This window comes from Bos indicus, chromosome X, assembly GCF_029378745.1.
Source record: "Bos indicus isolate NIAB-ARS_2022 breed Sahiwal x Tharparkar chromosome X, NIAB-ARS_B.indTharparkar_mat_pri_1.0, whole genome shotgun sequence".
NCBI classification, from domain to species: domain Eukaryota; kingdom Metazoa; phylum Chordata; class Mammalia; order Artiodactyla; family Bovidae; genus Bos; species Bos indicus.
The window spans coordinates 138,795,658-138,809,589 of NC_091789.1; the positions used below are offsets into that span (position 1 = coordinate 138,795,658).

Consider the following 13,932-nt stretch of genomic DNA (forward strand, 5'->3'; position numbering starts at 1 on the left):
TAAAGAAGTCAGGGCTCTGTGGGTAACTGGAAACCTCTGAAATCAGGCACAATGCCAAAGTCAGGAGTGGTGTGGCCAAATATAAAAATACAGGGTGAGTGAGGTGCAAGTGAGGCTTTAAAGTTCTTGTGGGACAGTTGTTAAACTACCACATGGTGTGAAGACTTACTGGAGCTGAGGCTATAACATAAAAATAGGATTTTACTACATAGACCCTGGGCATCAACTTCTAATAGACCAAGGTTGGCCCAATCATAGGGATTTGCAGGATCTGTCAGTGAAGATCTTGGCTTGATTGTTACTGAGAAACCCAGCTTTGATAAAATTGGCTGCTTTTTGAGATGTAGAAAAGGAAAAGCGAATGCACCTGGTTGCAAATTGCCTGGCCCCTCCTTGAAAGTGACCCCATTTCATAACTTGTTCAGTAAGCGCTGCACATACTCTGCCCACATAAGTAATTGTAGTCTCAGGGGCTCCCTCCATAAACACCTTCCTTGAATAACTCATTATGCCAGGGTCACTTTGGGAAGTAATCTGTTCTTGGATATTCTTACACTGTCTAAAGAATCTACTGCATTGTGCTGGGGAGGTCAGTTTCCTAGTGGGAAACTAAAGAGATGCTCTTTTCATTGGAAACATTGAACATTTAAAAATGGTGGCTTGTTTTTGTTTTATATTCAGGGTACAACCTAGTAGGGTCTATGAAAATTTAATAGTTCATCACCAGCTGGGCTGAAACTAGGGCAAGGTGAGTAAGGTCTCGGGTGCAAAATGTAAGGGGTGCCAAAACCCCAGTACTTCAAAGCATTATTTTAATGCAATATTTGAAAAATTCCTTATTAATGCAAAAATCCGTGGTGAAAAAAAATACCAGATTTAAATAAAAACAAGATCTGACCCTGTACTCATATGACTAATTGCACTTGCTTCACTCCAACCTCATCCCTGATGGACCAGCCTTAAAAAAACATAGTAGAAAATATTAGGGTACATATTAGGGTACATTAGAGATGTTTGGAGAAGGCAATGGCACCCCACTCCAGTACTCTTGCCTAGAAAATCCCATGGATGGAGGAGCCTGGTGGGCTGCAGTCCTTGGGGTCGAGAAGAGTCGGGCACGACTGAGCGCCTTCACTTTCACTTTTCACTTTCATGCATTGGAGAAGGAAATGGCAACCCACTCCAGTGTTCTTGCCTGGAGAATCCCAGGGACGGGGGAGCCTGGTGGGCTGCCGTCTATGGGGTTGAACAGAGTCGGACATGACTGAAGCGACTTAGCAGCAGCAGCAGCAGCAGAGATGTTTAAGTGTGTGAGTGAGCGAGAGATACTGGATCAGAATGTAAGTGTAAAACATGAACTGTGCACAGCAGCGGCTGAGGTCAGGGACACTGAAGCAAGTTGCCTGCATGTGTGGCTTTGGTTGTTTTACTTAACCTCTCAGTGCTTTCCTCTTGTCATCTGTAGGATGGAGATAAGAATACTGCCTTCATTATTGACAGGATGACCACATTTTATCCAAACAAGGACAGTTTTGATAGTGGAAAGTGGCACGGACCATCCAGCTCTATAATGATGATGCTTTTTTTTATTTTGCAGTAATTATCAAATAATAAGGCAATTACAGATTTAAATGATCAGAAAATCACAAAGCCATTCAATCATGAGCATTCAGATGCCCACAGCAAGACTGCTCAGCTTGTATGATGATGGTCTCATGTTCACTGAACCTATGATTTTCCCGTGTTTTCCACTGACCCCACCAAGTAGTTGCCTAGGGGCTTAATGGGTTTTGCATGCCATGTCGTGGGCCAAGGCTGGTGCCCCAAATGCTTGTTAGCAGGACAGCAGTATCTCACCACTGACAGACCAAATGAAAGATTTATTTATCCCCAGCCTCTTTTGTCTGAGTGCACTTCATTTTATCAGCAACTTCTGTTCCAGTTATCCTGGAAAGAGTGTTAACTCTGACATTGCTTTTGGAAAGGTTCCAGAGCAGAGGCCACAGGTGGTGATTTTTTTTTTTTTTTTTTTTAGATTTCAGCACATGTTGAAGTGAGAACTTGTGTACTGCACCTGTAGGCCCCCACCCCAGAAGATCACACCATGACAGAAAGCAGATGTATACAGAGTAAGGGTCTACCAAACCCATCTCAGTTTATTTTAATGCAACTATTAATAGGTGTTTTACTTTAGAACTAATAATTCAGGACAAATGCCAAATTACACAGGACATCAGAAAAATAGGCAGAACTAGGACTTTCTGTAGTAAGCTGGCTGTATGATCACGGCACTCACAGTTGTGGGGATTAAATCAATTCCTGTATGGAAAGTACCTAGATTAGTGCCTGGTTTATAGTAAGCCCTCAATCACTGCAAGTTCTTGTTACCATTTTTTGTTAACATAGTTTAGACTCAAAAAATGTGAAAAGCACTGGCTTGGAAAGATGTCATTTCCTAAGGGATAAATAATTGGAAATGCCTTTTTTTTTTTCCCCAAAATTTAATTGTCAATGGTAGTAAGAGCCTTGACTACAAAGGGACACACACCTGCTTGCTGTTTTAATTAAAGTTTTAAATTTCAGCTTAAACTTTAAATTCATAACCATAGACCTCAGATGCAGTCTCCCACTACATTTGCCTCAGCATCCTGACCCCATCTCTCTCTTGAGAGCATTGGTTTTTTACTCTCCCAAACTACTGTTTAATATCATCTCTCTTTCCTCCTTAAACTTTCTGTATCCCTTCTTTCCATCCCATTTTCAGCTTATAACTTCCCTGATAATCCTTGAAAATGATAGGAGCGATTAGGAGTCCCTACATTGTACCATCATCAAACTACCAGTGGGTCAGCACCACTGTCATTCTCCCCTCTTGTCTGTACAGTGGTAAAGCACATGGTCTCTGGAGACAGTCTCACACTTCAGATCTTGCTGTGCTACTTCGTGGCTCATGAGCATGGGCAAATGATTTAACTGCTTTGGTATCCTCCTGAATGAGCTAACCCTAATTTAAGTCATTATTGAAATGGCTGAAATATCTGTCCCCATGTAAGGCGAACCCTGACCCTTGGCTCTGAATTGTCACCCTTTCTTCTCAAGGTGGTTTTTTTTTTCCCCTTGAAATTCTGGTGTTCTTTCACTGCAGTGTTGATTTTTCCCTTTTTGCTACAGTATTCCTATTGTTAAACATGTTCTTTTATCTTCCATTTTGAAAAAAGGTCCCTCCCATTATTCCACATTATCTTCCATGCTATCTTCTAGGCTGTCCTGCACAGCAAAGGCAAATGGAAGTGAAGTCTAAACTCTGCCATCATTTCCTTTGTTCCTGACAGGATTTTTAAATGGTGGAGTGTTCCATTCTCAGAGCTTTTTTTTTTCTTTTCTTTGAGGAATGATTTCAGTACTCAATGTTGTAATTAAGTTAACCCCCCAAACTTTATAATTGACAAATAACAGTTGAGTGTATTTAAGATGTACAGTGTGAGGTTTTGCTATAAGCGTACACTGTGAAATGATTACCACCATCAAACTAATTAACATATCCATCACCTCACATGGTTACCTTTTTTGTGAATTTACACTTAGGAGGTGATCTTACCCAGGTGTGTGGATTTAAAACATTGTTTGCTGGTTACTCTCAAAGATCCTTTTTCAGATTTCTTCTCTCCCTTAGGTGTGTTTATCTATATAATTACTTGCTAACCCTACTGGCATGTCTTGCTGCTGCTGCTGCTGCTAAGTCGCTTCAGTCGTGTCCGACTCTGTGCGACCCCATAGACGGCAGCCCACCAGACTTCCCCGCCCCTGGGATTCTCCAGGCAGGAACACTGGAATGGGTTGCCATTTCCTTCTCCAACTGGCATGTCTTACAGGCATCTAAATTTAATGGCATCAAAATGACCTGAGTTCTACCCCAAGTCTGCAGTAGTCCCCATCTTAAACACTACCTAACAAGTTGCTGAAGCCAAGAATCTGAGACATATTCCTCTCTTTTCCTCACCTCCCCACATCAAATGCATCAGCATGACCTGTTGGTTTTACCCCAAAAGAATAATCACTAGAATCTAAGTTTCATCATGGAATTGCATTTGTCTGTACTGTTCAATTATATATTCTAATGATGTACGTAGCTCCTGGCACACAATATGAATCAAATATTTTTGGAATGAATGAATGAATCTTGACTCTGACCACTTCGATGACCAGTACCACAGTCTATGCCAGCAACATGTCCCCATATTTCTGTGATAGCCTCCTGACTAATCTGCTGCTGCTTCTCATGAACTACCCACTCAACATCCTGATATTTGCTATGTTGAATCTAGCCAGTGATTCTAATCCAATCAGAATAAAATCTATTCTTTCATACTGGTCTACAAAGTCTTATATGAAGTTGAAATTACCATTCCTCCAACCTCATTTCCTACTCTTTTATCTTTCTCATTCTCTACCACCTGCTCTAATACTGCCCACGTTTCCCCCAAACAACCTTATTGTAGGACTCACTGGGACACTTGTGAAAAGTAGTAATTCTCAGGGACCTCCCTGCAGACTCTGTTTCACAAGATTTGGGGTGTGACACTCTCTCTATTCTTAACAAGCATTCCGGGTATCTTATGATAAGATACAGATACAGCCTAAGAATCCTCCACACAGCATTCCATGAAAGTATTCCCAGTTATTCAGAATCAGAGAGCAAAATGAAACTCCTTTTCTATTTCTGGTCTGGGAGAGCATACAGTCAGTGGGTAATTACTAAGCTAAACCAGGGAATTCTGAGAATACAATTAATGTAACTGTAATAGCTTTACATTCTAGTAATATTTCCTGAGTGGCACATGTGACCTCAAACTTCTGCCACTTTGTGCTAGACACCTGTGGAAGAGGTTCAAGAAATGGTTAGCACCAACAGGGAGGTGAAAATTGAGAGAGGCTTGATATTGAGCAATGTGCAGCAAAGGGCGTGTACCTGTGTGTATTGTTTGCTGGGATGAGGGAAAGAGGGAAAGGGGGCAGCACACAGGATACCAGCCCAGAGTATGCGAAGGAAACATTTTGGCACATGCTGTAATGACTCAGTTTTTACACATAAAAGCTTGTCAATGTAAGCAACATCTAAATTGCAATGTTCGGACTTCCTTGGTGGTCCAGTGGTTAAGAATATGCCTGCCAATGCATGGGACATAGGTTTGATCCCTGGTCCAGGAAGAGTCCACATGCCACAGGGCACCTAAGCCCATGCTCTGCCAGTAGAGAAGCTACTGCAATGAAAAGCCCGTGTACCGCAACTAGAGAGTAACCCCCACTCTCTGCATCTAGAGAAAGCCCTTCAGCAGCAAGGAAGACCTAGTGCAACCAAAAATTAATAAATAAAAATTTTAAAAATAGCATACCTTACAATGTTCAGCTTTACATCTAGGTATTTGGAAGCATTAAAATTGACAATGAAACATTTTTGTTTTTGCTCCGACAGAGTAGTATGTAATTATGGCTTTACCAACAGGTTCAATTTATCATTTTTTAGGGGGAGGAGATTTTGAAAACTATCTTTCATCTCCTGTGTGTAAAACTTTAACTTCAGTTCTCTAGTGATATTGTTACAGGCACTAATGTTCTACATACCAAAGAGCATGTTTCTCTTCTGGAATCTGAAGCTGAAAATAAGTGCAAGGCTTCTGGAGTGCTAAATGAAATTGAATTATAAACCAGACCACTGCTTCCCAAATGCATCTGCACTTGGAATTACCTGAGGAGCTTCAGAGATACTCCTGTGCCCCCTTCCGAGACTGAGATTAATGGGTATGAGGTATGACCAAGGTTTGGGATTTTTGAAAGATCTCCAGGCTATTCTAATGTGCAGGCAAGTTTGGGAACCACTGAAGTGGAGATTTTGAGCCATGTATTTCCAACTTCAAACTTCTAGGTAATGTAAATTTGGGGTTTCTGCATTAAAATTTAAGTTGAGACAATGAAATCAGTCTAATTGGATTTATCAGGTTGAAATCAACATGATTAGGGACCTTATTTACATAAAGCCAAGCAATTCATGAAAAAGTCAAAGTAGTTTTGTGCTCAAAGCCACACAAATTACTAATGTTCAAAACAACAAGGTTTTAAAGTAATTTTGTCAGATGAATATATATCTCCAACTACAGTTGCTAGGCTGTAGCAGAACACAAGGCTCTCAGTTAGATTTTAATTTCAGATAGACAAGGAATAATGTATTAATATAAGTCTGTTCCATGCAACATCTGGGATGTACTTATACTAAATATTGTTTATCATTTATCTGAAATTCAGGCTTGTGTGCCCTGTATATTTTTTAATTGAAGTATAGTTAATTTACAATGTTGTGTTAGTTTCAGGTGTGCAGCAAAGAGATTCAGTCATATATATGTGTGTATATATATGCAATCTTGTTCAGATTCTTTTCCATTATCAGCTATTATAAGATACTGATTAAAGTTCCCTGTGCTATACAGTAGGTCCTTCGTCATTTACCTATTTTATATAGTAGTATATATATATGATTTTTGGCCTCTTTTTAAATTATTAATTGGAGGATAATTGCTTTACAATGTTGTATTGGTTTCTGCCATACAACTGTGTGAATCAGTCATAAATATATGTATGTCCCCTCTCTAGTGAGCCTCCCTCCCACCCCCAACCTGATCCTACCCCTCTAGGTTGTCACAGAGTACTAATTTGAGCTCCCTGTGTTTTAAAGTCACTTCTCACTAGCTATCTAATTTAAATATGCTAATGTAGATGTTTCAGTGCTGCTCTCTCAATTCGCACCACCCTCCCCTTACCCCATTGTGCCCACCAGTCTGTTCACTATGTCTGTGTCTCTTCCTGCCCTGTAAATAGATTCATCAGTACAATTTTCTAGATTCCATATATAATGTGTTAATATATGATATTTGTTTTTCTCACTCTGTATAACAGGCTCTAGGTTCATCCACATCACTAGAACTGACTCAAATTTGTTCCTTTTTATGGCTGAGTAATATTCCATTATATATATATACCATAACTTTATCCATTCATCTGTTGATGGACATCTAGGTTGCTTCCATGTCCTAGCTATTGTAAATAGTGCTGCAATGAACATTGGGGTACATGTGTCTTTTTGAATTATGGTTTTCTCAGGGTATATGATGCAGGAGACCCAGGTTCAATCCCTGGGTCAGGAAGATCCTCCGGAGAAGGAAATGGCAACCCACTCCAGAACTCTTGCCTGGAAAATCCCATAGATGGAGGAGCCTGGTGAGCTACAGTTCGTGGGGTCGCAAAGAGTTGGACACGACAGAGCGACTTCACTTTCACTTTTAGGGTATATGCCCAGTAGTGGGATTGCTGGGTCATATGGTGGTTTTATTCCTAGTTTTTAAGGAAATCTCCACACTGTTCTCCATAGTGAGTAGTGTGTACATGTTATTCCCAATCTCCTAATTTATCCCCCCTCTCCCTTTGCCCTTTGGTAACCATAAGTTTGTTTTCTATGTCTGTGACTCTATTTCTGTTTTATAAATAAGTTCATTTGTATCATTTTGTATATTCCACCTATATGAATATCATATGGTATCATATGATATTTGTCTTTCTCTGACTTACTTCACTTAGTATGATAATCTCTAGGTCCATCCATATTGCTCCAAATGGCATTATTCCATTCTTTTTATGGCTGAGTAATATTCCATTGCATATGTATACCACATCTGTTTTATCCATTCATCTCTTGATGAATTTTTTTTGCTAAATGTGACAACTCTGCCCCAATTTTAAAGGACCAACCTGAGCAGTAATTCAGTATAGTAGGATGAATCAGGACAAAAATTAACTTCAGCTTCTTGCTCACTATGTGTTGTTCTATTTTCTAAATTACATTGACTGGTTAAACACCTTGAACTCTACCTGACTTTGTCTGCACTCAGAGTCAACGGTACCTTATTTTGCCTCTTCTGTCTTCTCCGGAGCCTCAGAAACTCCTTGTGCTGCCTGGAGACAAAGTTCACTGCTGCATATTCCAGTAAGGCTGCAAACACAAACAGAAGGCACACCGCCATCCAGATGTCAATCGCTTTTACGTAGGACACCTGACAGAAAGGGAGAGAGAGAAGCACCATGAAAACTGCTGGGGAAACCAGGTTCCTTATGGTGTGAGCAGCAGACAAATCTCAGTTCCCTTCAACAAGGATTATTTTCTAGACTTTCCTTAAGAAAATACTTAAGCATTTTCCATCCCACTTTGCAGATTCTGAGCAGAGCAGTGAACATTACAGCCCCCTCTCCACCCCCCGCCCCAGGACCTTGTTCTATCTTTCTCAGTATAGTCCACCTGCTCAAGTAGCCCCTGAGACCAGCCCCAAAGATAACTACAAGAATTGCCTTCATGAAAAAAAAAAAGGAAGAAAAACAAAACTTTGAGGTAAAACTGAGTCAGGGTTACTCTTGAAACTGCTCGTTTCCTTATATTTTTCTTAACATTTAAAAACACATTAGTTAGTTAGTTCATTTAGTTCAGTCACTCAGTCATGTCTGACTCTTTGCAACCCCATGAACTGCAGCACGCCAGGACTCCCTGTCCATCACTAACTCCCAGAGTTTACCCAAACTCATGTCCATCAAGTTGGTGATGCCATCCAGCCTCTGTCGTCCCCTTCTCCTCCTGCCCCAAATCCCTCCCAGTATCAGGGTCTTTTCCAATGAGTCAACTCTTCAGTACTTTGTGGCCAGAGTACTGGAGCTTCAGCTTCAGCACCATTCCTTCCAATGAACACCCAGGACTGATCTCCTTTAGAATGGACTGGTTGTATCTCCTTGCAGTCCAAGGGACTCTCAAGAGTCTTCTCCAACACCACAGTTCAAAAGCATCCATTCTTCAGTGCTCGGCTTTCTTCACAGTCCAACTCTCACATCCATACATGACCACTGGAAAAACCATAGCCTTGACTAGACGGACCTTTGTTGGCAAAGTAATATCTCTGCTTTTGAATATGCTATCTAGGTTGGTCATAACTTTCCTTCCAAGGAGTAAGCATCTTTTAATTAAGATAATTCTAAAACTCAGATGAGAAATAAACTATATGGGCCTTGGGTCCTTTAAAAACCAGTTCATAATTTCCATTCAACTATTGATCCTAACTGATGTGGAAGCACATATTTTTCTTTTTTTTTTTGAGGTGTACAATAATATAGATTACAGGTGTACAATACAGTTATTCACAATTTTTAAAGGTTGTGCTCCATCTGTTGGTTCGTTTCCAAGGCAAACCATTCAACATCACAGTAATCCAAGTCTATGCCTCAACCACTGATGCTGAAGAAGCTGAAGTTGAACAGTTCTGTGAAGACCTACAAGACTTTCTACAATAACAACAACAAAAAAGACATCCTTTTCATCATAGGAGAATGGAATGCAAAAGCAGGAAGTCAAGAGATACCTGGAGTAACAGGCAAATTTGGCCTTGCAATACAAAATGAAGAAGGGCAAAGGCCTACAGAGTTTTCTCAAGAGAACATCCTGGTCATAGCAAACCCCTTTTCCAAAAACCCAACGGACCACTATACACATGGACATCACCAGATGGTCAATTCTGAAATCAGATTGATTGTATTCTTTGTAGCTGAAGATGGAGAAACTCTATGCAGTCAGCAAAAACAAGAGCTGAAGCTGACTGTGGCTCAGATCATGAACTCCTTATTGCCAAATTCAGGTTTTAATTTGAAAGTAGGGAAAGCCACTAGGCCATTCAAGTATGACCTAAATCAAATCCCTTATGATTATACAGTGGACATAAAGAATAGATTCAAGAGATTAGATCTGGTAGACAGAGTGCCTGAAGAACTATGGACAGAGGTTCATAACATTGTATAGCAGGCAGTGACCAAAACCATCACAAAGAAAAAGAAATGCAAAAAGGCAAAGTGGTTGCCTGAGGAGGCCTTACAAATAGCTGAGAAAAGAAGAGAAGTGAAAGGCAAAGGAGAGAAAGAAAGATATACCCAACTGAATGCAGAGTTCCAGAGAATAGCAGAGCAGGGAGAGATAAGAAGACCTTCATAAGTGAACAATGCAAAGAAATAGAAGAAAACAATACAATGGGAAAGATCAGAGATCTCATCAAGAAAATTAGAAATATCAAGGAAAAATTTCATTCAAGGATGGGCACAATAAAGGACAGAAACAGTATGAACCTAACAGAATCAGAAGAGACTAAGAAGAGGTGGCAAGAATACACAGAATTATACAAAAAAGGGCTTAAGGACTCAGATAACCACAATGGTGTGGTCATTCACCTCGAGCCAGACATCCTGGAGTGTGAAGTCAAGTGGGCCTTAAGAAGCATCACCGAGAACAAAGCTAGTGGAGGTGATGGAATTCCAGCAGAGCTGTTTCAAATCCTGAAAGATGATGCTGTCAAAGTGCTGCACTGAATATGTTAGCAAATTTGGAAAACTCAGCAGTGGCCACAGAACTGGAAAAGGCCAGTTTTCATTCCAATCCCAAAGAAGGGCAATGCCAAAGAATATTCAAACTACCATATAATTGCACTCATTTCACTTTCCAGCAAGATAATGCTCAAAAATCTGTCAAGCTAGGCTTCAGCATTACATGAACTGAGAAATTCCAGATGTACAAGCTGGATTTAGAAACTGCGATAAATCAGAGATGAAATTGCCAACATCTGTTGGATCATAGAGAAAGCAAGAGAATTCCAGGAAAACATCTACTTTTTTTTTTAATTTTATTTTATTTTTAAACTTTACATAATTGTATTAGTTTTGCCAAATATCAAAATGAATCCGCCACAGGTATACATGTGTTCCCCATCCTGAACCCTCCTCCCTCCTCCCTCCCCATACCATCCCTCTGGGTCGTCCCAGTGCACTAGCCCCAAGCATCCAGTATCGTGCATCGAACCTGGACTGGCATATCGTACTTTTGCTTCATCGTCTATGCTAAAACCTTTGACTGTGGATCACAACAAACTGTTGACAAATAACAAACTGTTGACAGTTCTTAAAGAGATGGAGATATCAGACTGCTTTACCTGTATCCTAAGAAACCTGTATGCAGGTCAAGAAGCAACAGCTAGAACTGGACATGGAGCAATGGATTGGTTCAGAATTGGGGAAGGAGTATGACAAGGCTGTATATTGTTATCTTGTTTATTTAACTTCTATGCAGAGTGCTGCTGCTGCTGCTGCTAAGTCGCTTCAGTCGTGTCCGGCTCTGTGTGACCCCATAGACGGAAGCCCACCAGGCTCCCCCGTCCCTGGGATTCTCCAGGCAAGAACACTGGAGTGGGTTGCCATTTCCTTCTCCAGTGCATGAAAGTGAAAAATGAAAGGGAAGTCACTCAGTCGTGTCCGACTCTTAGCGACCCCATGGACTGCAGCCTACCAGGCTCCTCCATCCATGGGATTTTCCAGGCAAGAATATTGGAGTGGGGTGCCATTGCCTTCTCCGTCTATGCAGAGTACATAATGCGAAATGCCAGGTTGGGTAAATCACAAGCTGAAATCAAGATTGCTGGGAGAAATATCAGCAACTTCAGATGCTGCAGATAATACCACTCTAATAGAAAAAAGTGAAAAGAACTAAAGAGCCTGTTGATAATGGTGAAAGTGAAAAAACTGGCTTAAAACTCAGCATGCAAAAAGTTAAGATGATGACATCCGGCCCTATCACTTCATGGCAAATAGAAAGGGAGAAAATGGTATCAGTGGTGGATTTTATTTTCGTGGGCTCCAAAATCACTGTAGATGGTGACTGCAGCCATGAAATTAAGACACTTGCTCCTTGGAAGAAAAGCTATGACAAACCTAGACAGCATATTAACAAGCAGAGACATCACTTTGCTGACAAATGAACAGATAGTCAAAGCTATGGTTTTTCTAGTAGTCATGTACGGATGTGAGAGTTGGACCATAAACGATGAGTGCTGAAGAATTGATGCTTTTGAACTGTGGTGCTGGAAAAGACTCTTGAGAGTCCCTTGGACAGCCAGGAGATCAAACCAGTCAATCCTAAAGGAAGTCAACCCTGAATATTCATTGGAAGGACTGATGCTAAAGCTGAAACTCCAATACTTTGGCCACCTGATGCGAAGATCTGACTCATTGGAAAAGACCCTGATGCTGGGAAAGATTGAAGGCAGGAGGAAAAGGGGACGACAGAGGATGAGATGGTTGGATGGCATCACCGACTCAATGGACATGAGTTTGAGCAAACTCAATGAGATCATAAAGGAGAGAGAAGCCTGGGGTGCTGCAATGCATTGGGTAGCAAAGAATCGGACACGACTGAACAACAACACCTCTGTTTGTAGTTATTATAAAATACTGGCTATATTCCCTGTGTTGTACAGTATATCATTTTAGCTTATTTTATACCTATTAATTTGTACCTCTTAATCACCTACCCCTAACTTGCCTCTTTCTCCTTCCCTCTCCCCACTGGTAAACCACTCATTTGTTCTGTATATCTGTGGTTCTGGTTCTTTTATGTTATAGTCACTAGTTTGTTTCATTTTTTATATTCCACATGTAAGTGATCCACATGTATGTGATATCATGCAGTAATTGTCTTTCTCTGTCAGACTTATTTCACTTAGCATAATGCCAAATTTTGATAGGGATTTCATTAAGTGTGTAGTTTGCTTTGGGTGGTATGATCATTTTAACAATATTAATTCTTCCAATCCAAGAACATGATATATCTGCCCATCTATTTGTGTCATCTTCCGTTTCTTTTATCAATGTTTTATAGTTTACAAAGTACAAGTCTTCTACCTCCTTAGGTAAGTTTATTCCTAGGTATTTGATTCTTTTTGATGTGGTGGTAAGTGGGATTGTTTCCTTAATTTCTCTTTCTGAATATTCATTGTGAGTATATAGAAATGCAATAGATTTCTGTGTTTTTGTTTTTTTTTTTTAGTTTTAGTTATTTTTTTAGTTTCCTGCAACTTTACTGAATTCCTTGATGAGCTCTACTAGTACTGGGTGGCATCTTTATGATTTTCTATTTATAGTATCATGTGTAAACAGTGACAGTTTTACTTCTTCTTTTTCGATTTGGATTCCTTTTATTTCTTCTTGTCCGATTACTATGTCTAGGAGTTTTAATACCATGTTAAATAAAATGAGACTCGGCAACCTTATCTTGTTCCTAATCTTGGAGGAAATGCTTTCAGCTTTTCACCATTGAGTATATTAGCTGTCAGTTTGTCATATACAGCTTTTATTATGTTGAAGTTAAATGTTTTTAAGCTATCATAATTCAGGAATATTTAACCAAAATAAAATATCAGTGTTCTGGGCCTTGGGAAGGTATCTGGTTAAAAAGGAAACTTTCATAACCCTTTGGTGATTGGCTGAATATTTCATATATCTTAGAATTTGATAAAGCAGAATCTGAAAGCAAATACTTTTACTTGCAATACAAATTTCCCCTCATGTCACTCAACTTCCAATTTTTTTTAAATTTTTATTTAATTTTTAAACTTTACATAATTGTATTAGTTTTGCCAAATATCAAAATGAATCCACCACAGGTATACACGTGTTCCCCATCCTGAACCCACCTCCCTCCTCCCAATTATTTTTTAAAATATGAGGGGAAAAATAGCTAGATAAAGTTGTAATATATTGGACAACAGACTACAAAGGATTCTTATTCAGCTGTCTGTGTGAATGTGTACTGTGCTGTGCTGGGCTTAGTCGTTCAGTTGTGTCCAACTCTTCGCTACCCCATGGACTGTAGCCCACCAGGCTCCTCTGTCCAGGGGATTCTCCAGGCAAGAATACTAGAGTAGGTTGCTGTGTCCTCCTTCAGGGGATCTTTCCAACCCAGGGATAGAACCCAGGTCTCCTGCATTGCAGGCAGATTTTTTACCATCTGAGCCACCAGGGAAGTCCGTGAAT

General features: G+C 40.1%; 1 protein-coding gene across 4 annotated transcripts in view; it reads right to left on the minus strand.

Annotated features, from left to right (window-relative positions):
* Positions 1 to 13,932, minus strand: part of GLRA2 (glycine receptor alpha 2) — a 207,189-nt gene that overhangs the window by 26,958 nt on the left and 166,299 nt on the right. For all 4 annotated transcript variants that reach the window (XM_070783826.1, XM_070783827.1, XM_070783825.1 and 1 more), the window contains one exon: positions 7,950 to 8,099. In XM_070783826.1, coding sequence (XP_070639927.1) covers positions 7,950 to 8,099 — 150 coding nt within the window. The remainder of the gene's footprint in view (positions 1 to 7,949; positions 8,100 to 13,932) is intronic.